Source organism: Trifolium pratense, linkage group LG3, assembly GCF_020283565.1.
Source record: "Trifolium pratense cultivar HEN17-A07 linkage group LG3, ARS_RC_1.1, whole genome shotgun sequence".
Lineage (NCBI taxonomy): Eukaryota > Viridiplantae > Streptophyta > Magnoliopsida > Fabales > Fabaceae > Trifolium > Trifolium pratense.
The window spans coordinates 15,438,766-15,462,163 of record NC_060061.1 but is presented as its reverse complement, the minus strand read 5'-3'; the positions used below and the strand labels follow the sequence as shown (position 1 = coordinate 15,462,163).

Below are 23,398 nucleotides of genomic sequence, written 5' to 3'. Positions count from 1 at the left end.
CCTTAATCTCATTTTTCACTACCTTACATCAACTCACTGAAACCATTCTACCAGGAAAATGGTTTCAGAGTACAAATCTCTGAAACCATTCTACCAGCTAAATGGTTTCAGAAGCAAATACAATTAATAAATTACTCACTGAAACCATTCTACCAGTAAAATAGTTTCAGAGTACAACTATGTGCAACCATTCTACAAGCTAAATGGTTTCAGAAGCAAATAACTAATAATCAACTTACTGAAACCATTCTACCAGCAAAATGGTTTCAGATTACAACTCTCTGAAACCATTGTACCAGATAAATGGTTTTAGAAGCAAACACAATTAATAAATTACTCAGTGAAACCATTCTACCAGTAAAATGGTTTCAGAATACAACTATGTGCAACCATTCTACCAGTAAAATGGTTTCAGAAGCAAACATTAGTTTTTAATTACCGTTTTATCTCATTTAATTAACTAAAAATAGTTTCAGGTCTCCAAAAATTTCATAAAATATACCAAAAGTTCCAGAATATTATCTACTATTTTCCTGGTATAATGGTTTCAGTGAGTTGGTTGAGTGGTGCGTGTTAAATTACAACACACAAGTAACGTATTTAGTAGACAAAAAATGAGATTAAGGTAGTGAAAAATTGCATTTTTTTTTCGGTGTCCAAATCAAACAAACCAAGTCTCTATTTGTAGAAAAAAAAATTATGAATTTTGGTATAAAAAAAAATAAAAAATTAATTTACAACGAAATAATTGAGTTCAAAGTATTAAATGAACAAAAATCACGTCCAGCCAACCATTGTGTGACACGTGTCCTACTTTTAAAAAGCAAATTTTTCTCTCTCCAGGGTGTAATCCAGTGTGGTGCACGCGCTGGAATCTGATGGATCAGGATGCTCTGGGCTGTCGGATTGATCAGACAGTCTTGATGAGATCAGATCTTGGCTGTCTGATGGAAATCAACGGTCTGTAACCATGGTCCTTCGGTACGCGCGCGACACTGGATCCGCGTCTATTAATGGGTATTTTGGTTAATTAATTAAAAAGAATGGGTATTTTGGTCCAATTGAAAAGGTGCACCTTGCTAACTTAGACCTAACTAGGGTCTAAGTTAGAAAACCCCATATATATATATATATATGGTTTTGATATCTATCTTGGTCACTTCTAACTTCTAATTCTTGAGGTGATAATCCAGAAGTAACTATGACACGATCTCTCCTAGAAGATCCTAGTTCACTTAAAGTTTTAAGTATTCTAGACATACTACTTGTTTTCTTTATTTTTAGTTTTTTTTCTTAACGGGAACACCAACGGACTCAAAAGGTTGCAGGAACACCACCTAACTCCTCTCCTGGGATTTTAACGGGCTTACCAACACAACTATCCGGGCTTACCAACGCTAGGAAATAGAAAAGACAAATAAGAAAATAAGGAGTAAATCTTAGTTTACGAAAAACCTTAATTAAACTTTAATCTCTAAGAGACCTCTTTCGAGGCTCTGATACCAAAAAGTAATGGATCGAATAATAATAGGTTGAGTGCATAATTAAAATATGAACATGTGTAGAATTATAATAAGACGAAACTGCTACAGTGCGTCGCAGCTGTGCTATAAAATAATATACGATTTGAAAAGTTAATATAAGAAAGAAGAAATTATAACAAAACATTTTTATTCAAATATAAGATGCTTACAAGATATTGGATCTCTAGAATTCCTCAGATTGTTCCTCTTCGAGAATTTTTCGATGATCCATAATGAAAACTGAACTTCCTTTTATAGAGAGGAAGGAAGGGCCTATACTGACAGCTGTCAGCTAAAACTAAATAATTACATGACAATTATTTTTAATACAAACAAATAACTTTTACAACAAAGTCAAAAGTAAAAATAATGATGTCTGCCACGAATCTATCTTTTTGAAAAGAAAAGATTCCCAAATAATCTTGTCGGCCACAAAGTTAATAATGCTGCTCGAACCAATAATTCTGCTTGAACCAATAATTCTTTAATCCTGTAGATCTATAATTCCATAACAATCGTCTCCATTATCCCTGGTTAGGCTTTGAGACGAATCTCCCGAGTCTTCATCGTTGTTGATGTCTGACTCCGAAATTGCTACTTGTAATTTCTTTAAAAATTCTTTTTTGTTGGTTGAAGAAGATAAATCAGCCAAAAATTTTGATTTTTCAGCTAAGAATTCTTCTTCCTTCTCTGCGACCTCTTTGGATTCGAGGCACTTAGGATTTTTAATAAACCAATCTTGTAATACTTGTGATTTAATTAAATCGGGGTTAAACTTGTTCCACCATTTAATTCTTATGCTCCGAACGATCCAGAAGATGTTGGAATTTGGGACTGATAATTCTTTTTTGAAAGTCCATGAAGTAATCCATGAAATTCCAAAAGTAGCATGAAAAGCTAATACCTTTAAATGATCTGGTACATTAATTCTTGAGCTAAATGATTCAAAAGCTATTGCTGCAAAATCTGGATAAATATTGCTTTCTGGGCCCCATTCATGGAACCATTTAATAAACCATAATGGGAATTTAAGGGCGAAATCTTTCTTAAACCAGATGAACCAAGAATGATCAAATGGCTGATAATATAACATATTGGACCAGGCGTCCATATAATCATAATATGAGTAATTCTGGGGAGTAAAGCGTCTAGTGAAACTCCTGGTATGAGAAGGATGAGCCTTCCAATCAGAAGGTGATAATATTTTTAAAATTTTAAATTTTGAAAAAATAATTTTATTTTTATCATTCTTATCAAAAGTATGAGTTATATCAATGGACTCAGTATCCACTAAAATAAACTCATAAAATAATCTGGACTTTTCTGGATGAGAGGGTAAGTAATGAAAACCTTGAGGGAAGAATTTGGAAGTAATTTGAAGTAATGATCCATTGGAATTAAATTCTGGCTCTAATAGAAAAAGAATCTTTTTGTAATCTTTTTCCATGAAAGGACAGGATAATGAATCTGGGGGAGTGTAGAAGGGTAATTTTTCTGGGTTTCTTAAAGGGGTATTTAATGAGGATGGAGTGTTTAAAGAAAAAGTTAATGGCGAAATTAATTTTGAATTTAATGATGGCCTAATACCTCTAGGTGATGAAGAGGGATAAAAGGCTGGTAAGGCCAAAGGGGTTAATGGGGTGAATTTATTTTGGGTTGATAATGAAGTAGAAGCCGATGAATTCTGTAATGCTTGTTTTGTTGTAATAACCTTTTTAGACTCCTCAAGAGGAGGGCCATAACTGTCTTTTTTACTCATTTTCCCTGTAAAAATTCTCTAGTAAGATAATCTGGTAATGAATTCTTTTCTCCTTTAATATGTTCTATATCAAAATCAAAACATGATAATAAAGCTTGCCATCTGGCAAAAATATGTTTGGAAACTAGATTTTTAACATCCTTTTGTAAAACTTCTTTTGCAGCCTTACAATCAGATCTTAATAAAAATTTCTTTGAAAATAAATCATCTTGAAATTTAGTAATACATAAAACAATAGCTAAAACTTCTTTTTTAATAGTACTGTAATTTAGTTGTGCCGGATTCCAGGTTCCAGAATAATACCTAACCACTTGTTCTAAGGATGACTCAGGTAATTTTTGTTTTAATATTCCTCCAAATCCTAAATCAGAGGAATCAGTTTCTACTATAAGAAAGGCTTGGGGATCTGGAATTCCTAAGCAGGGTAATCTTTTAACTAGTTGCTTAATTTGTCTAATACTTTGACTCATGGTTTCATCCCATGGGGGAGGGTTCTTCTTAAGTCTTTTGAACAAAGGTAGACAAATGATTCTAATGTTGGGAATAAAGTCAGCCACATAATTTACACATCCTAAAAATCTTTGTAATTGGGTTTTATCTTTTAATTCATCTGGGAATTTATCTCCAAATTCTATAGCTCTACTAATAGGAGTAATAGTTCCTTGATATATGTTAAAGCCTAAAAATCTCACATTAACTTGGAATAATTTCATTTTTCTAGCTGATAAAACTAATCCATTGTTTTTAATGATTTCAAAGAATTTTTCTAAGTGATCAAAATGTTCATTTAGAGATTTGGAAAAAACTAATATGTCATCTAAATAGACAATAGAAAATTCTTGATAATCATTTAATATATCATTCATAATATGTTGGAATTCACTAGGAGCATTTTTTAATCCTAGGGGCATTACATTCCATTCATAATGACCGAAGGGGACTACAAAGGCAGTCTTATATTTATCCTTTTCTTCTAATTGAATTTGATAATATCCTGACTTTAAATCAAATTTAGAAAATATAATTGAATTGGATAATCGTCCTATTAAATCTTTTTTATTGGGAATAGGATATCTAATCCATTGAAGTACTTTATTTAAGGGTTTATAATTAATAACTAATCTGGGAGCACCTCTCTCTAATTCTCCTGGATTATTAACATAAAATCCTGTACAACTCCAAGGAGATTTACTTGGCCTAATTAATTTTTTATCTAAATAATCTTTAATTTCTTTTCTACAATATTCTAAATATTGTTGATTCATTTGAATTGGTCTTGCCTTTGTGGGTATAGACCTTTCGTTAAAGTTAGATTCATAAGGTAATGATACAATATGCTTCTTTCTATCCCAAAAGGCATTGGGATGTTCAGAACATATTTCCTTTTCAAAACGTTGTTGTAATAGAATAATTTTGTCTTTTATATTTTTGGATTCTAATTGGCTTTCTATCCTTTTATATTGTATTTCTTTATTTAGCATATTAATATGTTTTTTCTTTTGAGAAATTAAATTAATTGTAGATGTAGAAAGGTTTTGAACCATATTTAAATCTTTAATTCTGGGTGTTTCGAAAAATCTGAATATAACTTCCCTTCCCAGGGCGTTTGAAGTGATAGCCTCATGAGAAACTGTAAAAGGGTATAATAATGAAAGAAAAGGTGTATCTAAGATAATATGTTGATGTATATTTTTTACTAATAAAAAATGAGTTTTATAACAAACATGATCTTTACAGATCTTAGCATCTGTTAATTTATACTGAACTTGTAAGTTATGACCTCCTGCACCACTTAATCCTTGTAAAGTTTTTTCATAAAATTTTGTAGGTATTAATCCTTCTTGGATACAGTTCATATCTGCACCAGAATCTATTAACGCTACCAGATCAAATCGTTGATCTTTAACAAGCAAAGTAATTGGACAAAGCCATTTATGGGTAATCATTCTATTTAGGGTGGCAATATAGGGGGGATCATCTATATCTTTCCTAATATTTGAAGTTTCAACTTCATTATTTATAATTTGTTTTCCTTTTAATTCTAAATATTTAACTTCTAACTCTAAATCTTTTACCTTTAATAAATCTATTTCTTGTTTCATAAGCGAAATTTCATTTTGTAAATCTTTAATAGTTATAGGGGGAGTAATAATAGGTTTAAATCTATTCATGATTTCTTTAAACTCTATTTTTTGAACTGTATTTTTGTTCTTTTCTTCTCGGTCGATCATATTTTTAATTTGTAACATGAATTCTTCCTTTTGTGAAGATTCAGGCATATCTTTTAATATGCTTATTAAGGTAGTAGCCTGATCACTAGTAATTACATTTATACCTTTAATACACTTATCGCAAGTACATAATTCAGCTCCTAAACAACAGTCTTCTTCAGAACTAATTTCCGATTCGGAACTGGTTAATATTTGATTAATGTCATCTTCTTCATAAGAAGATTCTTCAGAACTAATGGATGAAGTATCATTTAACATAATATCTTTTAATACATTAATAAGATTCTCTTTTAACTGATCACTGATGTCTAATTTATGAATTTCGTTAATTTTTTGCTTAACCCGACAAGTTTTTGCATAATGACCAAAACGTCCACACTTAAAACATTTAATATCAGATTTATCATTTTTAAATGTTTTCTTCTTTCTTTTAGATTTTTTATAAGATTTATCTTCAGAGGGTTCTTTATTTTTCTTGTAATGATTTCTTCGTTTTTTATAAGGCTTATAATTACTAGAGGTTTTCGTGTAATTTTTCCTATTCTTTTTACTAGGGGCTCTAATGGGTTCTATTCCAAATTGTTCACAGAAGGAACCTAATTCTCTTTTACTTTGAGTTACCTCAGATTTAATTTTATTTTGTATTTTAAAATCTGTAAAAATTCCTATTCCAGTTTCTATAATTTGGCTGGATATTTGTCCAAAAGTTAATATAGAGTAAGGAATTACTCCATTACTCTTAGCTTTAGCCATCCTAACCTTTTCTGCTAATAATCTAGGTAATCCTGCTATAAATCGTTCTTTCCAATAATCAGCGCCACCATCAGGTCTATTACATAATTTTGATAAAAACATATCTTTATACCAACGATAATCACTCATTGTAGGGCAATAAAGGTTTGCTAATTGATCTGCAGCTCTATCCTGTATTTGAGCTGGATCTCCTACAAAGTGTTTGGTAATTGTATATAATAAAGTATTAACAGCATCTTCATCTCCTATGATGCCTGTTGACGGATCTAATTTTTTAGCTTCTAAGATAGCAAGTTTTTCTTCAGGACTAATTATATTATCCCACCATCCTTTTAATTGTCCAGTAAAACCAGTAATTATTAATATAGCAGCTTTTTTATCTGAATTTTCTCCTATTGATTTAAAAGCTGTAGCTGCCATGGTCATCTCTTGAATGGTATTTAATATATTTTGTTCACTATGTCCATCTATATTCCATTCTATAATTGAATTACCGCTGTAAGAGCTGGCCACCATGTCTCTAGCTTCTTCAAATTGAAGATCTGGAAAACTAGGTCTAGGATAATAGTTTCTAGTTCTTCCTTGATAACCCATGTGTTTTCTAATTCTATTAATCTCAGAGTTATCTTCACTTTTTTCTAATATATTTACTTGGGCTTTTGCTTTTCCATTAATAGATAAATCAGATAATTTTTTCATAAGGTTGTCTACTAATTCATCTTTGCTAGGTCCTAATTTAACTTCGCTTAAATCCTTCTCAGGAACATTAATTAATTTATATATAGGTCTTTGCGGATTTAAAGGAAAATCCTTGTAAGATTCTATTTTATTATTTGTAAGGGGAGTATGAGACATTTGAGTCTCTACTCTATCTAACTGATCTGCTATGGTGCTTAGTATGGTATTTGAAAAATTCAGCTGAGACTGAACTTTTCCTATATCAGCGTTTTCCGGTGATTTAAAAGGATAAGCTTCTAAGTGTACATTATGACTTTCTATCTTAATGGCTTCTAATGGAGGATGAACAGATTCAACAGTTTTATTGGTTAATGTTGTCCATTTTTTAGCAGTTTTTGTTGTAACATTTAAATAATTTGTTTGTACGAAAGGATTAATTATTTTTTGTTCTATACAATATTCTTCAAACCAAGTGAAGAAATAAACATTAATTCTTTTATTTCTAATATAATCATAAAATCTTTTAAGATAATAAGTAGTTTGTATTTTCTCAAAAGTACCAAAGTACCAATCTCTTTTTTCTTTATTATAATCTGCTTCAAAATCTTTTCTAATCCAGGCTTTATCTATTTCAAACTCTTCTTCTAATTCTATAACACTAAGAATTTGTGAGGCAGTATGAGACATAGGAGGAGAATCATTTCTTCCTTCAGTCTCATAAATAGGTTGGGGAATATTAGGAGTAAAATCAACTCCTGTTAAATTAATATTAATGGTAGAATCTATAGATCTTCTAGAGCTTGTACTAGCTCTACTACTAATAGGTTCTTCAATCCTCATGGATTGACTTCTATTCATTCTTATCCTAATGCTACCATCATTTTCTAATATAAATTGTCTAGGTTGTCTAGACTCTAATTTTGGGGGAGGCATTATATCCTGTAATATCCATTCCTCTGGTAATTTCTGTCTTAAGTCAGAAGCTTTTAATCTTTTAGGTGTAGTAATATTTGATCGTCTTAAATTAGCTTCTACAATAATGGTTTCGTTCTTCGGCGAACTTCTAATTGCTTTAAAATTGTAATTAATATTTGAAACTTTATATTTAATTCTATGACATACATCTATATTGGCAACTCCTTCATTAAATAAGTCATCCATACATTGAATATTAATTACAAATGATGTAGGTGTGAAACTATCTGTTAAATTCATAGAGTAATTAGGATAACAGTTAAAATAAACTGGTCCATCATTTAAATTTGATTCAAGAATAGCTATTATAGATTCAGGAAATGTTTTAATTCTGCTATCTCTTAATACCAGTAATATTGGAGTATTCAATCCTAATTTATGTAGAGGTTTTACCGCTACTTGAATTAATCCTAAATGAATATAACGAAAGCCTTGTTTTACATGTTCTTCTATTAATTTTTCATTTAATAAATTAATAGTTTCTCGTTGATGGGTTATAGATTTTGATGATTCTATAGTTTGAGTAATACTATGTGCTCTAAAGTTATCAAACATACTTGATTTATAAATCTCTTTATAACTGATTTCGGGTAATTTCCAATTCTGTAATTTGTTTTCAATTTCAGCTATTTCTAATTCATGGTTTTGATATCTATCTTGGTCACTTCTAACTTCTAATTCTTGAGATGATAATCCAGAAGTAACTATGGCACTATATATATATGGCCATTCATAATACTACATACTCTGTTTACTTATTGGGCCAATTTTTTTTTTTTAAGATTTACTTAATGTCATTATATCAGTTTTTTGCGAGCCCTACCAGTTTTCAATTTTACCGTTCCACTAATTAATAGCGATCGTTATAAAAATGAGAAATTTGTGAAAAGAAAACACCCTACAAGAAAATTCAAGATTTTAACTATCCTCTACTTAAGTAGCGGATTTTGTCCCCTACTTAAATAACAGACGTTATAAAAATGAGAATTTTTAAGGAAAAAAAACACCCTCCTACGTACCCATGAAATTTTTAAGATTTTAAACGTTGAATCTGCTACTTAAGTAGCGGATAGAAGTATTTTGGTAATTTTGTAGGTCACACGAGAAAAGGTGCATGACCATTTCCTTTAATAAATAAAATATAAATTTCTATTATAAATGTACAGTCACAGTGCACTGCGTATGTATATTAAATAGTGTGAATTATTTTTATGTAATTGTCATTTTATATATCATTTAAAAATTGCTTCAAAAAAAAATAGTAAAAAAAATATCATTCAATATATATATATATATAATTAAAAACGGTCTGATTCGATTGAATCTCGATTCGACCATTTAAACCTTAAACCTATGAGATCATCCATTCAATAACCGGTCAGTTATTATATATCTTGTACAACACATAAACTTGTATTGTGTGTTTGATAATAACATGTAAAATCGGAAGGAGTCTAAATTACCACCGGCGAGTTTTGATTTACTCCCCTGTAATATTTTTCTTTTTGAATTATCACATGTAATGAGAAGATTCTGTCATTTACCTCTCATGAAATATGTTGACTTAAGATTATACAAAAATGATGATATCACATGGTCATCGAGGGAGATAAACCAAAATTCACTAACATTACAGGAGGCAAAATGACGGAATCTTAAGTCAACTATACATGTTACATAAGGGGGAAAATGAAAGAATCTTCACATTATAGGAGGTAATTCAAAAAAATATACATTACGAGAAAGATAAACCAAAACTCCCTTACATTACACGATAAACACTTGTTAACCCTAAATATTTTTACATGTAGTTTGAGTGTCAGCAGCAGAGGTTGCATTTGCATGTGGTAGTTTCTCACATGCATAAACAACTATAATTAAAATTTTCTTTTCCTTTAGGAGTTTTATATTAGTATTGATGATATATTTGTCTTTATATTAAACATTGCGTCAATTAACATGTAATGCTTTTTGGCTTAGTGATTGTAATCTTTATTTTGCTTTTGTGAGTCGTGGGTTCGATTCCTCATTCATATTTTTATTTTGGCTTAAATATCATATTGGTCCATGTGATGTGACTATGCAAATCTGCTGACGTGACTTGTACACATAGAAAAAAATCATTTATATTTATTTTTTAAATTTTACGTCAGATAATATTTTTTTTATAAAAAAAGTTTTTTTTCCTACAAAATAAAAAACGAATTTTCTTTTTTTTTCCCAAAATTTTAAAAAAAAATCCTACAAATAATTTTTTTTTGCCTACAAAATTAAAAAAAAATATCTTACCGAAGGGTTGGCTCTAAAGGCATGATGGTTGCGTGGGGTGGCTCTAAAGGCGGCGGGTCTAGCTGATTCTTGAAAGAATTTTAATGACGGTGGTTACATTAATTGCTAGGAGGCAGTGTTGGTGTTTCTTTGGAGGTGGTGGTCAAACCAAGCTCCTTGATGTGGGTGATGTGTTTGCTGTAAGGCTTTTCTCCCCCCTAACGTGGTTGATAATGTTTATTCTCCACCATCTCATAGTTGGTGATGTGGTGAGGTGGTGGTGGGTTGTTTCTTTGTCCAGATAGTTCAAGCTCTCCATCTAACCCTTTCGTCAATTCTCACGGTACAAATCGACATTCTCTTATGGTTCATTTGGTTGGAAGGAAAAAAATGGTAAAAAAGAAAAATACGAAAATCGATGTAGTTTAAATTCATTCATCGATTTTTGTATTTTTCTTCTTCCCATTTTTATCACCATAATAAGAGAGTTTAGTCGATTCCACTAGACTCAACCCGTTGATTATTTTATTTCATACTTTTGAAACAAAGACTCAATTGAAAAACTATTATTTTAAATGCCATATCAACTATCCAAGTTGTAATACTAGTTTATTGCAAGTTACAAAATTTAAGCCCTGCTATAACCCGAAATATCCTCTCCAAGTTGAGGTTTGCATTGCTTATGTATGTGAAAAGAGAATACAATCCATAGTTAATTACAATTAACTGATTAAGTAAACCCTCCATCATGTTACCATAATTACTTTATCATTTTTATCACTTCTCAAAGTAGTAATCATATACTAAGGGGGAAGTACCTTTTTTGCTTAAAGATGCAATAAAGTACCCTTTCTTTAGCTAAAAATAGTAAGACCCGGATTGTTAACTTAATCATTTTCATTAAAAACCACACAAACACACCCTATAAATAATCTCACTCCATGCAATGCAAGAACCATCATATTAACACAAGTTCTCATCTAAGAAACATAACCATGGCTTTCACAAACTCATTTTCTCTTTTTAGCCTCTTAATCATTTTAACCATTTGGTTTTCATTCTCCAATGCTCAAAACTCACCTCAAGATTATCTCAACGTCCACAACGCGGCTCGTGCGTTAGTTGGCGTTGCAAATATTACTTGGGACAACACAGTTGCTACCTATGCTTTGAACTATGCAAATTCAAGGAAAAGTGATTGCAATTTGGTTCATTCAAATGGACCTTATGGTGAGAATCTTGCAAAGGGATCAAGTGGTACATTTACTGGAGTTTCTGCAGTGAATTTGTGGGTTAATGAAAAACCAAACTATGATTATAACACTAATGCATGCATTAATAATGGACAATGCTTGCATTATACTCAAGTTGTTTGGAGTAACTCTGTTAGATTAGGATGTGCAAGGGTACAATGCACTAATGGATGGTGGTTTGTTACTTGCAATTATGATCCCCCTGGTAATTATGTTGGCCAAAAACCATATTAATTACAATTAACAAGTTAATATGACTGAGCTAAAAGGGTCTCAACCATATAATATTGCTAAGTATCTATCATTGTTGCATTATATAATCATGGAACAAAATGAAATAATGTTTCACTATTTTGTTTTTTTTTTTTTTTTATGTAAGATTTTAATAATCTATGAATGTGTCATCCTTTTTTGACATATATATCATGGACTAATTAATACTTTATGTACTTGAGTTTCTCTTATTTTGGTTATCATTACATCGTGTGTGTTGGTATATCAATTCTAGTGCTCCAATTTGTTGGTTCTGATCGTGTTGACCAGAACGATGCGACTTCGCCGGCGTTTGCGGTGGTTGAGAGCGTTTGGGACCCCTGTTGGAGCGGAGGGGGGTTGTGTACCTGCAGGCACTCCGACGCTCAAGTCAGTTTGTGTGTAAGGTTTTCTTAGCTATAAAAGATGCGTACCTTGCAAATGAAGTGAGATGCATATATATAGCCCCCAGCGCTGGGCTAAGGCCCTTGATGGCATTAATGGCCATCAAGTGGCTGCCGGAAAACGGCTTGGAGGCCTTGATGTGCAGTAAATGCTCATCATTCCGGTTTACGGCCGTTACAATACGCAAGGGTATCTGACCGTTAGGACGTGCTCGGATGGTATGTGTGTTCGACACCCTCTGATGCTCGAGCTCTAAGCTCGGCCCAGAACAGGAGCCCCCCAAGTCGTTATGCTCGTAGGCGAGGGTAATGACTTGAAGCTTTATCGATTCGTCTCGATTTACCGAACGTACCAGATCCGAGTTGGGCAGCTGAATTTTCGCAGTGTCCCTATGGTCAAAGTCAAGCTTTGGAAAGGGAAAATCGTTTATTCCAAGTGGTCAATCCTAGGATTCTGCAGCCGCCTCTCGCATTTATGGGATGTCAGGTGTGGTGACTGGTCCTTTGGGTGGCAAGTTTTGCTATAAATACTTGCTTATCCTTTGGCTTCCCATATCCTGAGTTTGAAGGCTAGCGATGGATAATAGGGATTCCAAGAAGGTTGTTGCTGATGGCTCTGAGTTTCGAAGAGGGAAAAAGAGAGCGGAAGTTCCTAAGCCTGCACCGGCTCGTTCTCAAAAGGGGAAAGAAGCTAAGGTGATGTTCCCTTCCTCGGATACTTCTGATACCTCCAGTTCCGACGAATCGGCGGATTTCATTGGGGCAGTCGAGGAGTTCCTGAGGGCTCATCAATCTCCCCATCTCTATCCTCCTGGCCCTGCCTCTGGTGAAGGGGGGTCCCAGGTTGGGAAAGAGGCTAAGATATGGCCAGAGGAGGTGCTGTGGACTGATTCGGATTCCGCGATTAGCTCAGGTTCCGAGCACGAGGATTAGGTGCTCGGATCCATTTGTAATTCTCTTCCCTTTGTAACGGGCTATCATTAATAAAATAATTCTCTTTTGATTTTCCCGAGCATAATTTATTTGCACTCATGCTTTATGTATGCTCTTTAATAATGTCGCTAATTTTCCGAACCATTCCGAGCGGACTTTCGATCGAAAAATTATACTCATTGTTCGAGCATGTTTTCGACTTTACGAATTTTGTCGAGGAGCGCGGTGTTCTTATTCGATTGCTGCGGCTTTCCCCGTATTTTTAGCAAAGAAATAAGGGGAAGGATTCCGAGGATCTTGCGTTTCCTTATTTGGTCGCAATTTTCTCGGGATGTGGTGTCTTGGATTTCGCGAGATTTGCGCGAGCAGACGGGTGTGACTTGAAAGGACGAGTCGCTTCGTTTCCTCTCGCCACGTGTAAAGGCTATGAAACAGCACTCGAGTGGCTATTCTTTGAGATTTGAACTTCGAGGTCGTTTTGGACCGTTGGATTTTCGCGCCTTTTCGTTTCCCCTGAGATCACATCTGGGCCACTTGATCGTGATTGATCCGGACCGTTAGATCGATCCTGTGGTTCAGATGGAAGCGGCGCGAATTTTCCTGTACGGATGCGTTGGCCTATATATAGGAGGGAGGTTTTTCGTTTGAAACTTTACAGTTTCTCACTTACTTTCTCTATCATTTTGCCTTCCCGGTCCAAGCTTTCTCTGGTGTTTTTCTACTACAAACTCCTCATTCCTGTCTTCATTTGATCAACAAGTAAGTGTTTTATCCTTTTAATCTTTGAAGATTTTGTTTGGATTTTACTTTGGATTGTTGTAGATAGTTCACGCGGTGTAGGGCTGTAGTATGTTTCCTGTGTAGTCTGGGTAGTCTTTTTTGAAGGTTGTAGGTGGTGATTAGCACCCTTTTCCCCCCAAAATAGGGGTTTTCCGCGGTTTTCAGGCGAGAAATCGCCGTTTTTACCAACTGACGGTTGGGTTTTGGCTTAGAACAGTGTCGAGCACCACATGCGTTTCGTGCTCGGTTATTTTATGAATTTAGCGCCCGGAGAGAGTATTTTATCCCTTTCAGTTTTCGCGTAGTCTTTTGTTGAGATCCTCGCCCTTTCACTTGATTTGGCGGTGGAAGGGTGGATTTGAATGTCGAATTCATTTTTCCTTCCTCTGCTTTTTCAGGTTTTCTTTTAGATGGCTGAAGGATCTCAAAGTCAAGTCTCGTTTATAGATCAACAGCCGTCCTCGTCAATTCGTGTCCGAGCCGACCTTTCATGGGTGGCGGACGAACCTCGAGAGACAGAGTCGATTTATCAGAATTGCGAGAGTGACATCCCAGAGACGATGTGCACGGATATACAGACTCCTCCCACTGAAGATTTTGAGGTGCGGATTCCTACTGCTCGTCATAGGATCTGCAGTAATTGGGCTTGGGGGACGATTCCCATGTACGAGATTGCCTTTAAGCACCTGGGAATTCGGCTGCCCTTCACAGATCTGGAGGTGTCCATCTTTCGTCATCTTCGCTTGGCCCCTTCTCAACTTCATCCAAACTCGTTGGCCTTTATCAAGGCTTTCGAAAAGACTGCTGAGTATTTGGGTTTGGGCCCCACCTTGCCTTTATTCTTTTACCATTTTGGCCTTCAACGGAGCTGCCCTCGGGGGGAACAGGCGAAAGGGAAGCTCGCGAAAGGAGCCCCAGTACCGGACACCAAACATGGATGGGTTTCTTTGAGGCAACGGAAACGCCTCTTTGATATGTTCGACGAGTCGGTACGGGGGTTCAAGTCTGTTTTCTATGGGGTTAGGCCCATAACGACGAAAGGTTGGAACAATTTCGTTCGTAGGGGGCATCGAATTGATGAGCTGGGACAGGAAGTGCTTGACGAGCAGGGGGTCCCTATCGAGGAGGATTTTGCCCGATTTCCTTTCTATTGGCGCAGGGATCATTATTCCATGTCGACCAAAGAATTCGTGTTTACGCTGGGAGCGTTGTCAGCTGAGGAGAGAGCTGATTACAAAAAATTATTAGAGTTTGTGGAGGGCTTGCCTCCGTTCCTTCTGAGTGACTCGAATGGCGAGCCTTTGCTTGGGGAAGATGGTCGAAGGTTGACCTGCCCGAAGGTGATCGCTACCAAAGAGTTGCTCGCTTGCGACACCTCGGAGGAATTGACCGTTTTTTGGAGTATGCTCATAGCTTTCTTTTATTTATTTTCTACCAACTGTTATTGCTTTTTCTATTCGCTTGCCTTCTGTTTTGCTAACTGATGCTCTGATTTGTGTAGGTACAATGACCAGTGGATCTGCTGCTCTCCGCAAAGCTCGTGCTGCCAAGAACAAGAGGGAGGCGAGCAGCGCTGCTACAACTTCTTCTGCCCCTCAGTCTCCCACAGCTTCCAACATGGATCGCTCAAAGAGGACTCGGCTGGAGGAGGAAACCTCTTCTCGACAGGATCATGTGATCGTGGATCTTTCTGGCCAGGATGATCCTCCTCTTCCCGGTCCCCACAAGTTGACTGCTGGGCTTCCTGCTGACGATTTTGTCCTCCCTCCACTTTATGCTCATGGCGAGCTACTGACCGGAGCTACCAAAGTGAAGATTAATCCCGCGGATGAAGCCATCCTATCGGATATGGGTCCTGAGGTTCTTCGTGCCGAGATAGCTGCCCAATCCATGGCTCTACTCAAATTGGTCGAAATGGCGACTTTTTTGAATGGTCGGGAGTGCAAGTATTTGGAGGAGAGGGATGAAGCTCGCAAGGAGTTGCCTTCGTTGCAGCGGAGGTTGGCAGAATCCGAGGCCTCCTGCGAAGTGTTCAGGGAGGAGCGCAAGACCCTCTCGGCTAATCTCAAGGAAGCGGAGGACAGGCTCAAGACGGTGTCCGAGGAGAGGGATAGTGCCGTGCAGAAGGTTGACGAGCAGAAGGGTTTAATTGGCGAGCTGGAAGGGAAATTGGAGAGGCTCCAAGTCACCGGGGTTGTTGAAGATCGGGAGAAGGAGCTCGATCCTCAAGGGGAGTATGCTTCCTCCTCTCGTGCTGATTTGATCGCTAAGATCCAGGAGCTTGAGTCCAACATGGTGGCTGCTGCAGCTTTTAGTTTCAACAACGCAGTGGCTCAGCTTAGGATTCTCAACCCCGGTTTGAACGAGGAGGGTTTAGATGAGGAGAAGGAGGTGAGAGATGGAGCCATTGTTACCCCTCCTGATGATGAAGTGTAGATTTATTTTTTCTTCTTTGTTTCGTTCGGGCACTTGCCCTTTTTTGATGTAACCGACAATTATGGCCCTTCGGGGTCTTTAACTACCAGTACTTTGATTTATTCTCTTGCCTTTTTACCTTTATCTCATATCTAGATTTAGGGTTTGTGTGGCGATGCTTTTAATTTCCTCTGAATGTCGAATCGATCGTTTGTACGCTCAACGCTTTTAAGCTTGTCTTTTTGTTTGCGCTCGACCAATTTTGAGGTTTTTAACTTTTTCCAAACATTCTATACGCCGAACTATTCGTTTCTTCGCGTTAGTGTGTGTTTGGATCGTGGTCATCATTGTGGTAGCTGGTACCATTAGATGCCGGGCTTAGAAGGTGCGGGGAACCATTCTAAGTGTTTGGAGATGTTAATCCAAACTAATAACGAGGAGAGGGGCTGTTGTTAAGCTTTCCTCCTCGGGGTGTGAACATCCCATCGCGAGCTGGGGTTCTACCGGGCGTGTACTATGACGATGGTGCTCCGTGGTCTAGAGCTTTCCTCGCCAACATCATCGAGCTCAAAAACGTCTCGACTTTGTTTTAGATTTTAAGATTCATGCCCGTACCTAAGCACTCCTCCGTTGTATAGGCGTGCTTCTCATGGGCGAAGACACAGCCTTCGTTGAGGGATGGTTTTGAACTTCTCTCAACTGTAGTATTGTTTGAGCTTTTCGGCATTCCAAGGTCGAGGAATTTCTTTTCCGTAAAGATCTTCCAAATAATAGGCACCGTTTTCGGTTTTGGCTCGAACACGATAAGGTCCCTCCCAATTTGCCGCGAGTTTACCCTCGCGAGAATCTTTTTGGTTGCGTCGGAGTACTAGTGTCCCAACGTCAAATTCTCGCTTGATGACCCTTTTGTCATGCCGTTTTGCTATTTTTTGTTTCAAAGTAGCTTCTCGGAGGGCTGCGCCGTCTCGGAGTTCTTCCAGGAGGTCGAGCTCCTCTCTGAGCATTTCGTGGTTGTCTTCCCCTTCGAGGGGTACTTCTGTTCGGAAGGAGGATGCTCCGGTTTCTACTGGAATTACGGCCTCTGTTCCGTACGTCAGTCGGAAGGGCGTTTCTCCCGTTGTAGAATGTGGAGTGGTTCGGTAAGACCAGAGTACGCTGTGTAGTTCTTCTGTCCATTTTCCCTTTGCTTCATCCAACCTTCTTTTGAGTCCTCGTAGTATAACCCTATTTGCAGCTTCGGCTTGGCCGTTCGTTTGAGGGTGTTCGACAGAGGTGAAATGTTGGGTTGTACCTATTTTTGCCATGAATTCTCGCACTTTCTTGTCCGTGAATTGAGTCCCGTTATCTGTAACGACAACTTGAGGGATCCCAAACCTCGCAAGTATATTGCGTTTGAAGAATCGCAACACGTTGAATGTTGTGATGTGGGCGAGAGGTTCGGCTTCGATCCATTTCGTGAAGTAGTCGACAGCTACTATTAGGTATTTATTTTGTCCTGCTGCCGTTGGAAACGGTCCTAAGAGGTCCATCCCCCACCAAGAAAACGGCCACGGGGACGATAGCGTTCTTAGCTCGTTTGGAGGGGCCAAGTGCATATCCCCGTGACGTTGGCATTTGTCACATTTTTTGACATGCTCTTTTGCGTCTGCTTGCATGGTAGGCCAATAGAATCCTGCTCGCAAGGCCTTTCTGGCCAAGGAGCGTCCACCGATGTGCTGACCGTTTATTCCTTCGTGGATCTCGCCAAGGATCGAGGCTACCTCGCTTTCCTCGACACACCTTAGCAGAGGGATGGAGAATCCTCGGCGGTACATTTTTCCATTTAGGATTACATATGCGCAGGCTCTTCTTTTTACCTTAGCCGCCTCTTTCTTATCAAGTGGGAGGTTTCCAGTGTTCAGAAATTTGAACACGGGTGTCATCCAGCTGTTGGTGTTGATCTCGCATATCAGGAATACCTCGGCGGATTTTACTATGCTTGGTTTGGATAGCGTTTCCTGAATAAGCGATTGATTTCCGCCTTTCTTTTTCTTAGTGCTTGCGAGCTTTGATAAGATATCTGCTCTTGCATTGTGTTCGCGAGGAACGTGCTTGATTTCGGTTTGTCTGAATTTGGTTAATTTTTCTTTGATCAAGTTTAAATATTCCGTGAGTCGCTCGTCTTTTGTTTGGTATTCCCCGGTTATTTGTGATGCGACGAGCTGTGAATCCGTGAATATCTTAATTTCCTCGGCTTCCATATCCTGAGCCAACCTTAACCCTGCCAAGAAAGCTTCGTACTCGGCTTGGTTGTTTGTGGTTGGAAAGGCGAGCTCGAGTGAAACTTCTATGAGCGCTCCTTCACCGCTCTCGAGTATGATACCTGCGCCACTCCCTTGTGGATTTGAGGATCCATCTACGAAGATGGTCCATTTGTTTTTATCCGGGGTAGATGACGTGGTCATTTCGGCTATGAAGTCTGCTAGCACTTGGGCTTTTAAAGCCTTTCTGCTTTCGAAAAAGATTTCGAATTCGGACAACTCGAGCGACCATTTTAGCATTCGTCCTGTCATATCTGGCCTCGCGAGGAGTTGCTTAATTGGTTGATCAGTCCGGACAACGATGGAGTGAGCTAAGAAATAGTGTCTTAGCTTCCTCGCGGCCATGACTACTGCTAAGGCCGTTTTTTCAATCTGTAAGTACCGGAGTTCTGGTCCTTGCAGAGCCTTACTCACGAAATAGACGGGTTTTTGCCCTTGCTCGGTTTCTCTTATGAGAACGGCGCTGATGGCCTCTGATGCTACGGCGAGGTAAAGATATAAGGTTTCCCCTTCGTTGGGTCGCGTTAGGACTCGGGGTTCGGATAATGCTCGTTTTAAGTGTTGTAGCGCATCCTCGCATTCCTTCGTCCATTCGAATGCGGATTCTTTTCTAAGTAATTTGAATAAAGGTAGCGCGTGTTGAGCGGATTTTGCGACAAAACGAGATAAGGCTGTGAGCATCCCGTTTAATGATTGGATTGATTTCTTTGAGTCCGGCGTAGGGAATTCAAAGAATGCTCTGCATTTATCGGGGTTAGCTTCGATTCCTCTTTCGGTTAAGTAAAACCCGAGGAATTTCCCAGCTTTTACGCCGAACGTGCATTTTTCAGGATTGAACCTCATGTTATACTTTCTCGCTTGGTCGAACACTCTTTTTAGATGGGCTGTATGATCGACTTCCTCTTCGGATTTGACGATCATATCATCCATGTAGACTTCGAGCATGTCACCGATTTCATCATTGAAGACTTTGTTCATCATCCTTTGGTATGTGGCGCCTGCGTTTTTAAGCCCGAAAGGCATTACGTTGTAATAATAATTACCGGATTCGGTCATAAACGCTGTTTTCTTTTTATCGATTTCAGCCATTTTTATTTGATTATAACCCGAGTACGCATCCATAAACGATAGTAATTTAAATCCTGATGAATTATCTACTAGTTTGTCTATGTTAGGTAAAGGGTAAGCGTCTTTAGGGCAAGCCCTATTAAGATCGGTATAGTCAACACACATGCGCCATTTTCCATTCGATTTCTTAACAAGTACAACATTGGATAGCCAGGTGGTATACCTAGCTTCCGAAATGAAATTTGCCTCGAGGAGGTCTTTTACAGCTTTTTCGGCAGCCTCCGCTTTTTCGGGAGACTGCTTCCTACGCCGCTGAACAACGGCACTAGCCCTAGGATCTAAAGTCAGCTGGTGACAAGCGACCTCAGGGTCGATACCAGGCATCTCTGCAGCGCTCCAGGCGAACAGTTCAGCATTGTCCTTAAGGCAGGCGATCAGCTGCTTTTTGACCAAGTCGGGGAGTCCAGTTCCAATCTTGATCCCTTTGAGGGGGTCTTCGCCCAAGGGCACCAGTTCGAAATCTCCGTCCGGGATGGGGCGGTAGATTTTCTTTTCAGCATCGGCGAGGTCCTTCTGTTTTTCTTCTTGATGCTCCTTTTTTGTGAGTCGAGCATCGATGTCGACGGAACCTCCAATAGTGTTTACCCCCGGATTTTTCTTTTCAGTTTTCTTGGGGGTTGCCACGGTGCTCAGATTCTTTGCCGCGGCCTCGAAGCATCTCCTCGCAGCGGCTATGTCGCCGTTGATGGTGGCGACCTGGCCGTCCAGTGTGTAGTATTTCAGCTTCAAGTGAACAGTGGACGACACAGCAAACAGCTCCGCTAAAGTAGTTCTGCCGATGATGCAGTTGTACAGCGAGGGACAGTCGACGACCATGAATTGCGTCCTCACGGATTTCATAGCCTTTTCCTCGCCGAAGGTAACGATGAGGTCCACGTATCCCCAAGGTTTGGTAGTCGACCCATTGAACCCCTGAAGGTCGGGTCCTACATATGGAACCAAGTTCTTCTCCGACAGCTGTAGAGTTTTGAATAGCCCTGTGTACATTACGTCGCACGAGCTCCCCTGATCTACGAGGATGCGGTGGACGTCGAAGTTTGCCATGCGAGCCCTCACCAGTAGTGGTATCTGATAGTTTGGTGAGCCCCCAGGAACTTCTGATTTGTAGAAGGCCAGCGGGTCGGAGTCTCCCTCAGGTTTGGTGACGGTGATGGGAGTCACCGAGCAAACGTTTTCCAGCTCCTCGAACTTCCTTTTTACCGATCCGAGGGTGGTTTTGTTTAGCCCTCCACCTGTTATCACTAGTGCTTTTGGGAAATTTTCCCATGAGCCATTCAGGTGGGCGTTGAAATGCCTCATGAGCGCTCCCTCGTCTGACCCCGGAGATGGGAGTGGAATTTCAGGTGCTGAGATGGCAAGCGCCTGAGGGACGATGCCTCTGTTTTCCTGCTCGGGAACATCAATGGCCATTGCGACCTCTTGAGGCTCCCGCCTTTGTTGTTGTTGTTGTTGTGCTTGTTCGTCATTCTGAACATATCTTCGGGCATAACCCTTTTGTATCAGAATCTCGATGGCATCTTTTAAGTGGACACAGTCCTCAGTGACGTGTCCATGGCTTTTATGATAGCGACAAAATTTTGTCCTATCAGTATTTGCCTTCATGGGCTGCTGTCTTGGGAAGTGGATCCCAGCCTTTTTGAAGTCCGCAGCGGAGACTTCGGCGAAAATGCGATCTCTTGACGCATTCAGCGGAGTATATGTTGTGAACTTTCCCCGAGGAGGTTTGGAATCTTTGATCCTTTCCTCCCTTTGCTTTTCGTTACCTCTTCGCGAGGTTCCAGCTTCGTCCTTTTCATGGTTCCTGGTTTTTTCTTGACTTTTAGGCCTTCTGACATCTTTGGCCCTTTGTTTCTCCTCGTAAGTTATGTACTTCTTCGCCTTTTCGAAGAATGCATCCAGCGTTTTCGGCTCTTCGATACCGACAGCTTTAGCAAAGTCGCTGTCTGGATGTAATCCCCTGTCGAGGAGGTACAGCTTCATGCTCTCATCGACCTTCACTTCAACGGCTGCCTTGTTGAACCGTTCGAGGTAGGCCCTGAGAGGCTCGTTCTCGCCTTGAATGATGGCCTCGAGGGTTGCTTCAGTTTTTGGGTGACGCCTCGAGGAAGTGAAGTGAGCCCGGAAGCGGGCGCACAGGTCCGACCAGGAGTCCACGGATCCTGGCGCCAAGCTCTTGTACCAAGCCATAGCGCCTTTCCTCAGAGTTGTGGGAAAGAGCTTACACTTGATAGAGCCTCGTACATTTCTGTACTCGAGGAGAGCTTCAAGATTTTCGATGTGCTCGTCGGGGTCTGTCGAGCCATCGTAGGTATCCATTGCCGGTGGTTTTTCGAGTCCGACCGGTAGGGGAAGTTCTCGGATCCTTCGGGAGAGGGGGCCTTGGTGACTGTCCCTCTCTTCCGGGGATCGGTTCCTTTGACGGCGAGGAGGGTTGTCCCTTCTAGGGGAATGTCTCCTCGGCGGGGTGGAGTTTCGAGATATAGCCTCGTTTCTCCTTGGGCTCGACCTCCTTTCGCTTCTGTGGCGAGGTGGTGAGCGAGACCTGGAGTAGGTTCTGCTCCTCACAGGTGTGGGTGAACGGCGAGCTGGGCGAGCTTGCGCCGTGACCCTCGACTCAGCAATTGCGTCGATGCGACGGCTTTGTTGCTCGAGCCTTTGATTCTGCTGCTCGTATCGCTGGTTCTGCTGCAGCAGTAAGTCCGACTGGCGGTTGATTGCATTGACCAGCGCAGCCATCATTTCTTGCATGGGAACGCCCGGAGGGATAGCCACTGCCGGAGTCGCCTGTGGCGGGGTAGCCACAGGGATCTGCGGTTCTTCTGGGTTGTAGGGCTCATAATGCGCGTCTTGCCCTCCCTGGCCATCTTCCGTTACGGAGGCGAATTGTCCGTCCTGCGGATGGTACGCCGCGTAGTCCATCGGTGATCCATGGTTCTCCGCCACGTGCTCCGGGATTTGGTGGTTGTTAACGCCAGCCATTGGTCGTGAAGAAGGTGTTTTGAGGAAATTTTTTTAGTTTTTGGTTTGAATAAACAGGGAAACTATAATTCCCACAGACGGCGCCACTGATCGTGTTGACCAGAACGATGCGACTTCGCCGGCGTTTGCGGTGGTTGAGAGCGTTTGGGACCCCTGTTGGAGCGGAGGGGGGTTGTGTACCTGCAGGCACTCCGACGCTCAAGTCAGTTTGTGTGTAAGGTTTTCTTAGCTATAAAAGATGCGTACCTTGCAAATGAAGTGAGATGCATATATATAGCCCCCAGCGCTGGGCTAAGGCCCTTGATGGCATTAATGGCCATCAAGTGGCTGCCGGAAAACGGCTTGGAGGCCTTGATGTGCAGTAAATGCTCATCATTCCGGTTTACGGCCGTTACAATACGCAAGGGTATCTGACCGTTAGGACGTGCTCGGATGGTATGTGTGTTCGACACCCTCTGATGCTCGAGCTCTAAGCTCGGCCCAGAACAGGTTCATATTGTTAATTTCAGTGCTCCAAATGCTGATAGGATGTTGAGGATAAGAAAATAATGAATCTTCTAGTTCATTCTAGAATGAGTAGTTTAGTGGATATAGAACAATAAAGTACACAACCACGAGCCAGGTCCTTGAATTCTTGCTCGTTACGATCAGCAAATTGCGGAGCATTCATACCATAATGTAATAGTGCGGGATTGACCATCCTATTAAGAGTAGGCATGGCAATGGGGCGGGAACGAGTTTTGCCCTCCTCAAATCCAAACTCATAA

At 39.6% G+C, this 23,398-nt stretch overlaps 1 protein-coding gene across 1 annotated transcript; it reads left to right on the top strand.

Annotated features, from left to right (window-relative positions):
- The first annotated feature begins 11,131 nt into the window (after positions 1–11,131).
- Positions 11,132–11,937, top strand: LOC123918104 (pathogenesis-related leaf protein 6-like). The gene has a single exon (XM_045970059.1). The coding sequence runs from the start codon at positions 11,183–11,185 to the stop codon at positions 11,672–11,674; it is 492 nt and encodes a 163-aa protein (XP_045826015.1). The 5' UTR covers positions 11,132–11,182; the 3' UTR covers positions 11,675–11,937.
- The last annotated feature ends 11,461 nt before the right edge of the window (positions 11,938–23,398 follow it).

What these genes read in the sequence shown, in the direction of transcription:
- LOC123918104 (XM_045970059.1), top strand. Translation starts at nt 11,183, where the DNA reads ATGGCTTTCACAAACTCATTTTCTCTTTTTAGCCTCTTAATCATTTTA.